The sequence below is a fragment of the Bison bison genome, unplaced genomic scaffold (assembly GCF_000754665.1).
Source record: "Bison bison bison isolate TAMUID 2011002044 unplaced genomic scaffold, Bison_UMD1.0 scf7180017864472, whole genome shotgun sequence".
NCBI classification, from domain to species: domain Eukaryota; kingdom Metazoa; phylum Chordata; class Mammalia; order Artiodactyla; family Bovidae; genus Bison; species Bison bison.
Genome location: NW_011495033.1, coordinates 1,979,596 through 1,987,456, shown reverse-complemented (window position 1 = coordinate 1,987,456; position 7,861 = coordinate 1,979,596). Strand labels below are relative to the sequence as shown.

General features: G+C 54.0%; 1 protein-coding gene across 1 annotated transcript in view; it reads left to right on the top strand.

The window, feature by feature from the left end:
* NXN (nucleoredoxin) overlaps positions 1 to 7,861 on the top strand; it is a 26,096-nt gene that overhangs the window by 13,139 nt on the left and 5,096 nt on the right. Inside the window, exons 5-6 of the mRNA XM_010861360.1 lie at positions 5,917 to 6,096; positions 7,848 to 7,858. Coding sequence (XP_010859662.1) covers positions 5,917 to 6,096; positions 7,848 to 7,858 — 191 coding nt within the window. The remainder of the gene's footprint in view (positions 1 to 5,916; positions 6,097 to 7,847; positions 7,859 to 7,861) is intronic.

Here is a 7,861-nt window from a genome sequence, read left to right as displayed (position 1 = left end):
TTCTTCTGTTTCTCTCCTGCCCTCTTGTTCCTTACCCTCATCCTCTAGCTTTCCTCTCCTTTTCCCTTTTCCCCACCTTCCTCATCCACTCCCTGCCCTTCTCCTCTCTCTCTCCCTTCTGAGCCCCTTTTTGAAAAATGGATGTGAGGCAGTGTCTATTTTCTATAGAAATGAAACACTCAGCCGTAGTGGTTTTCTTTTTTATTATTTATTTAATTTTTGGCTGTCCTGGGTCTCCGTTGCCTCGCAGGCTTTTCTCTAGTTGCGGCGAGCGGGGGCTCCTCTTCGTTGCAGCGAGCAGGCTTCTCCTTGCAGTGGAGTCTTTTGTTGCGGAGCATGGGCTCTAGGGTGCTCGGGCTCCAGTAGTTGCAGCACGAAGTCTCAGGAGTTGCAGCGTGTGGGCTCTAGAGCACAGGCTCAATAGTTGTGGTGCACAGGCTTAGTTGATCTGTGGCATGTGGGATCTTTCTTGGTCAGGGATTGAACCCATGTCTCTTGCATCGGCAGGCAGATTCTTTACTACTGAGCCACCAGGGAAGTCCTCATTGTGGTTTTCAATGAACCGAGGATAAGGGGCTGACACTGCTGTATTTGTAGGCAAGTCTCAGGATTTAAAGGGCTGGTGCAGGCTGTCTGGAGCTGCCCCCTGGGCCTGGGGAGGGTGGCTGGGGGCTGCCTCGGGGCCTCCAGAGCAGCCTCAGTGCTCTCCTCTGCTCATCTTGTTTCATTTTGAGAACATAAAAAAAGAAAAACCAGGGAAGGACAAAGAATAATATAACAAACACCCCTGGGGCCACCACCTAGAATTGACACCTTTGCTTCCAATATTTAGTATAGAAATGAATGGGAGCTTTAAACAGACACCAAGCTGGGTTCCTTCCACTCCTCCTCGGAGCCCCTTCCTTCTCCCCGGGGTGCTGGGGGTGCCCAGCAGTGACCCTACCACCCATTCAGTGTGAGTCTTCTTCAAATGCTTGCTCTGTGGCTGTGAATCCATGAGTAATGTAAGGTCGTGCTGGCTGTGTTTGTAGAAGTGTACTTAAGTGCTGACATGCTGTAATAGCGTTCTGCAGCTTGCTTTTCTCACTAAACATTATGTCTTTGAGATTTATCCCTGTTGATATTTACATCTGGTTCATTTCAGTGCCATGAAGTGCTTTGTTGTACTACAGCCTGTTTATCTGTTTATCAGTTCCACTGTTGGTGGATATTTGGTTGTTTCTGGTTTTTCTATAAGAATGCTGCCATTTTAAATGTCTTCTTCGGGACTTCCCTGGCAGTCCAGTGGTTAAGACTCTGCACTTTCCCTGTAGAGGGCATGGGTTTGATCCCTAGTTGGGGAACTAAGATCTTGCCTGCCTTGTGGTGGCGCCAAAAAAAAGGTCTTTGTGCCTCCTGGCATGGCCACATGGGCCTTCTGGCCAAGTTCAAGTGAGCCTAATCCCTTTGACTTCCCTTGGGTTTTTCTGAGCTTCACCTCCCAAACTAGCTGCCTTCTTCCTTTCCTAATTAGCTCTCCCAGCAGGGGAAGATTTCGGGGAGCAGGAGAGAGAAGAGGGATGTGATGAATGGAATGGGTGGTGGATGTGGCCAAAGCATGGTCTGTATTTGTCATCCCACCCCTACTGCCCCTCAGTTCTTATTTGATTTTTATTTAACTTGAATGAATTTATCATAAGACAGTTTAAGAAAAATGTATATCTATCTCACCCGCATTCCTGCCTTCCTCACACAACTGTTTTCACTTTTCTGGGTCCCTTTTGGTCTCTGTCTACAAGCATATTTCTGCACAGTTGTAATTGTACACATAGCACTGTGTATTCTGTATTTTCGATTTAACCACATATTACAAACATTTTCCATCCTGCTACAGTCTTCATGATGACCGTGTATTTCCATGATCATGTACCTTTTGTCCTGCCACGTGCCCTAACCTGCTCTATCCTGTCCTGGGGCCTGCCTTCCCTTGCCTTTCTCTTCCCCAATCCCAGCAATCTTTGTGCTCACACGGTCATCTAGCAGCAGAGAAACAGCCCTGCCCAGCTCCTCTCCCACCCGCCGACGGTGCTGCCCCCAGACCCACCACCTCCTTCGAAACTCCCTTTCTTTGGCGAATGAAAAGCAGCCAAACGCAACCTGGGACAGTCTCAGTACGTGCGGCTTTGAGATTGTTTTACATAGTCACAAATCGGCTTCTCCAAGAGGAAACAGCATGGAGCCAGCTCCTTAGGCCTTTTCTTTCTTCTCTAGGTTTTCAGGGAGATGGTGAAGGGGATTCAGAGGCTCTGGCATGGTCTACCCGAGCTCCCCAGGGAGGCGCCTGGGGCCGAGGCCCTCTCTGGGAGTGTAGAGTATGTGTTCTACGCCCAGAGGTTGAACTTGGGGTGGTGCACGTAAGAGAGCACCGTCTGTAGACGTGGCAGCATCAAGCCGGCCCTGGAGCCCGCCCTGTGGTGTTGATCTCACTCTGTCTTCTGTTTCTTGAGCAAACTCCCTCCAGCCACCGTGGAGGTTCCCGTGTATATCACTAAAGCAAGTCTTCTCCTTTTACTTTTTTAACTTATTTTTTTTTTTTTTGGCCGCACTGCACGGCTTGCAGAATCTTAGTTCCTCAACCAGGGACTGAACTGGGCCCTGACAGCGAAAGTGTGGAATCATAACCACTGGACCACCAGGGAAGTCCTCGGCACTGGTCTTCTATCCCTTCTCAAGAGCCAAACGATCAACCTAGGGATGACTAATAATAATAATAATGGACTTAGTTATAATGAGAGCTGATATATATAGAGTGCTTTGTGCCAGATATCCTGCTCAAAAGCATTTTCTACTTGGCTTCTTTTTACTCCTTCCTACACCCAAGTAAGATCGGAAACTCCCACTACCCCCATTTGATGGTGTGTAAATGAGGCTCTGAGCAAGTAAATGACTTGCCTGCATCTTCCTTGGAACCCTCACTGTAGTCTCCTCACCCCCACCCCCACCCCCCCGCACTGTCCTAGCTGGGAAACAAGTTCAAGAGAAGCAGAGACGAACTGTTCCCTTTTCATTCCCTTCAGAGAAGCCTCTTGCTGGTGTGGAAGTTATTTTGTACAAAGGCATCAATTAGAAATTTTCCATTTCCTTTAAGTTTCCCATTAGAGGCTCTGCCCTATTTTCTCCTTGGAAGTCTCTGCTTCGGGGAACCTGCTTCAAGGGACGGGGGAACAGGGAAGGCATGAGGGTCTGAATGGGGAAGCGGGTGAATGGGAGAGAAAGGGGAGAGGTGATCATATCTCAGCCTCCTTCCCCCACAGCCTCAGAGAAAAGGAAAGTGGGTGGTGCAGAAGGTATGGATGCAGGAACGTGCCCTGCCCTGCCCAGCTCCTCCTTGGGGATGACTGCCCTCCAACCCATGGTGCTGTGAGAGTCCCCGCCAGCAGACTGGCCTGGTAGAAAGAGCAGCAGTTTGCCAACAAGCAGATCAGGCTTTCTGTCCCAACTTGGCCACTTACTGGGCAGATGACCTTGGGTAGGCAACTTGACCATTGGCAGAAGGAGGATAATCTTACATCCCAGGGTGAGGTCCCTACACTGGGTGGAGCACTGAGCAGATGCCACGAGATTGAGCTTCCTTCTGGCTGGTTCATCCCCAGAGAGGTGTACACGCTTAGGGCTCTGGGGCCAAACTAACCCAAGATCCGGTCAGTGATGGGAAAGCAACTGGTGCTTGTCAATTCTTTTTCCCAGTCCATGTGCTCGAAGTGGGCTTCTCTGGATTGAAATCTGTGGTCACTATACCGAGTCGCCTTCTGTTTGTGCTCCACAGTCAACCTAACCTTGTCATCTTGGGCTTAAAGCACCAAATACAAGGGGCCTTTACTTTTGCATAGCTGTTGGGGAGGGGTGGGGAGGGTCCAGGGGAACTGTCCCTCCATGGAATCGGCTGAGGAACCTCCAGTAGTCACCTGGGGGCTCGAGTCCCTGCCTTGCTGTCCTGGTGCCTCCCCCCCACCAGCAAGGACTGGAGACAGGCCTTAGCCATGGCAACAAAGAAGCCCATTAGTCACCTGGAGAAACCAAAGCCCCAAACCAGAAAGCAAGCCTCTCTGCCTTTGGATTTTACTTTCCCTCCCTTCTCCATCCTCTGTGCATGCCTGCCCGCCCGCCACAGACCAACCCAGCATCCCATGTCTGGGCTACAAACAAGCCTGCTGCTGTGTCTAATCATAGCAGTGGGCAGGAACCTGGTTTACCCCAACACTAGAAATTGCCCAATTTCAGAAACTGATTAAACAACTTTGCCAAAGCATTTTTGAGATGGGGCATGGCACTGGGAGGCGTTCATCTGCAGCCAGCTGGCCCTTCGTGTCATGGGCCCCAGCCCTAGGCCCCTACAGGCTGCTGACTCAAGCCCAGCCCCATCTGGGATAGGGAGACCCCTGATGTGAACCGCAGGTCTCTGGGAGATGCCGAGCAGATATGAGATGAGGCTGAAGATGCCCCGTGTCTCTTGTGCTCTGGGCGCATCCTAAAAGCCCCCAAAAGCGCCTGCTCTGGCCATGTGCATTTGTATGTGATGTGTGTGGTGGGAAAGGCAGTCCCTAGAGGGTGCTTCTCTCTGGATCTGCTCCCCAACATGCCAAGCCTCTCCTTCTCATAGGTGTGAACATAATGCACTCGTTTTTCCTTTTGAAGGCAGGTCCACCCCTGCATGCCTGCTGCCCCGGCCACCGCACAGGTTACAAAACACCATGGCTGTGTTTCTGGTACCTCAGCATCCCTCCCCCCTCACACCCCCCACAGAGAAGAAAAATGTCAGTGAAGCAAACTACTGACTCAAAGCTGTAGAATCTATAAATATTAAATTGCTCTGGCTTTCCCTGGCCCATCTAGCTCCAGTCAGCTCCAGTGGGGAGGTGGCTGGTTACTGCAAGGAGGGGAGGGACCAGTGCGGAGACAACTGTCCTCAGAGGTCAAGGCCGAGGCTGCCTCCATGGGCTGAGGTCCCTGGCTGGAGGAGAAGCAGCAGAGAGTGGGGTGCAAGGAGCAGGGAGCTGGAAAACCCACATGCCCCTGTAACCCAGAAGGGGTCACCTCTGATTCTTCCATTTGAGGCTTTATGGTTGGAGGGAGACTGTGGTTTGTGGGGAGCTGGGTGTTGCATCTCTGACCCCAGCCCAGGACTCTCATGTGAGGGCAGCAGCACTGCCAGTATGTTCCCTCCAGGGACTGTTCCCCCAGAGCGGGCACTGGAACTGCCCCAGGCAGCGGGGCTGGAGATGGTGGCTAGCTGTCCTCTCCCATCTGCTGCCCCAGGCTCCTCCTACCACAGGCCCCCTGTGCTCCCCCGGGAGGGCCCTCCTGCTATGATCTGTGCTGGTCTATACACCCTTGCGTGTGCACTGCAAGGGAGTATGTGTTTATACCACCTGCTGAGGTTGAGACTTCCTGCAGGCGGGGGAGCAGCTCCTGTTTCTTGGGGACCTCATGTTGTTGCTCAGTTGTGTCCGACTCTTTGCGACCCCATGGGCTGCAGCACACCAGGCTTCCCTGTCCTTCACTATCTCCCGGAGTTTGTTCAAGCTCATGTCCATTGAGTTGATGATGTCATCCAACCTCTCTAGGCTTTCTCATTTTTCTTCTATGTACTGAGACCCAGGGCTGAAGTTCTTAAATACACAGCCTCGTTGATCCTCCCATAGTGGGGTAAGGTGGGAACTGCAGCGTGTTCACCACATGGCAGCGGAGGGTCTGAGGTCCAGAGGGAGGACGTGACTTGCTCGGGCTTCTGTGGAGAAGTCCCCTGCAGACCCAGAGGGGTTCCACGGCTCTTCCGAGGTGGAGCCCGGATTCCACTCGAGGACTAAACCGTGTCCGGGGGTGCTGTCCCATGGACTGTGGGGCCATAGCCAAGCTCGCTCGCTCGCTCTCTTGCAGGCATCCCCACGCTCATCGTGCTGGACCCGCAGGGGGAGGTGATCACGCGGCAGGGACGGGTGGAGGTGCTGAATGACGAGGACTGCAGGGGCTTCCCGTGGCACCCCAAGCCCGTGCTGGAGCTCTCCGACTCCAACGCCGTGCAGCTCAACGAGGGCCCCTGCCTCGTCCTGTTTGTAGGTAGGAAGCTCAGCTGAGGGCCCCAGGTGGAACAAGATGGGCAGAGCTCACTAGGGGGCCAGGGGGGTCTGTCCCTGCAGCTTCTTTCAGTCACCAGCAGCGCAGAGCCTGGGCCTTTGTCTCTGGCTGCCGTGCTTCTGACCCCGGTGATTTATTCATGCTTCTCCCCTGTGGCGGCTGTGCAGGGAGCTGCTGCTCTGCTTTCCTTCTAGCTGCTCCCGGCCACCAGCTGGGAAGAAGAGGTCAGGCCGGGAGGAAGCGCTCGGCCCGCTGATGAACAGACCCATTGTTGGAGGCGGGGCTGCTGCACAGAAGCTGCGGGGGGATGAGGGGGTGGGGTGAGGCTGGGCCCCCTCAGGCCAGGGTTCACCCCCAGCTGCTGCTGCTTCTTTCCTGTGCTCTGAGGAGCTGCCCCAGGGTGGCATCTCTGGGGCTGAGAACCCCTCTGTCTCCCTGCCTCTCCCTCTCGTGCTCAGTGTGTGACCAGTCTGCCCTGCAGGAAGACACAGGAATACCTGCGGCAGGCTCCCAGCAGGCCCGTAGGGTGACCCCTGGTTCCTTCTGCAAAAGGAGTAACTGCTGGCCAAGGGCCATCTCACCCTCTGCCTTAGGTCTCATTGCTCGGTTCCACTTAAGTCTGGGTACCAGGATCATGGCCGAGCTGCTGCCACCTGTAGTGAAGGGGCTGGAGAATGTGTGTAGCATCCAACCCCCATTCTCTGGAAGTCTGGTTTGAGGTCCCCCAGGTGGGGAGCCCATATGTGGACTGGAGGGAATCCTGGCTTGCAGGCTGGCCTTGTACTTGGAGGACAGTGGCCCTGGGAAGGGATGGCCTTAGGGACCCATTCCCCTTGGGGCTTTACTGCCTGCTGCAGGCTCACACGCCCCCAGCCTGGAGCCTGGGAAGCTTTTATGAAGGAGGGACAATTGGGAACATCACTGGCCATCTGTAGATGTGGAAACAGGGTCCCAGGGAGGCAAAGCAAGTTTCCAGCATCACCAAGCTAATAAGAGGTGAATCTAGAGTGTATGTGGCTGAGCCTGCACACTGGGCCTCCTGGGAGGACTTCTGGGTGAAGGTCCTCTGCAGGCACCTGTCCCCCCTCCCCTGCTTTGCACTGGGTCTCGGTTCCGGGGTTCAGCAGGGGTGAGGTGCTCCCATGCTGCTACTTCACTGGAAGCAAGAGATGCCCAAAGGGGGTTCTGGGAGCCTGGCTGGAGGTTCCCTACAGTCAGCCTGTCCCCTCCCAGGCAAGTCCCACTGCCAGCTATGAAGTTGGCATGCCAGTGCCCTGGTGCTTCCCAGCTGCCACCAAAGCTGATGATCAGACCGCAGTCCTGACCCACCACCATTAGGAAGTCAGGGATCCAAGGACAGAGCATCTTATTCTATGATGGAGAGAAGAGCACCAGGGCCTCAGGTTCTGGCTTAGGAGAGGCTCAGCTTCCAAGGTGGGTTTGTGAGGAGTTGAGTGAACAGGATTTCATTTGCCTGGGCATTAGTGCTAGATGGTGAAGTGAGTTCTTCCTGGGGGCATGATGCAGAACAGCTTGCCTGCGAGAACGGTGAGGAAACTGGCCTGTGCCTGGGGACACACCCTCTTGCATCCAGGAGGCGAGGTCAGTGTCCCAGGGCAGGCTTTGCTTCCATTCAGGGCCGCCCAGATGGGCATGTGGGGCCTGGACCTGGGCACCACTCCATCTGATTGACAAGCCAGTGCTGCTTTGTGTCTTTCTCTCCCTTGTCACAGATTCTGAGGATGAC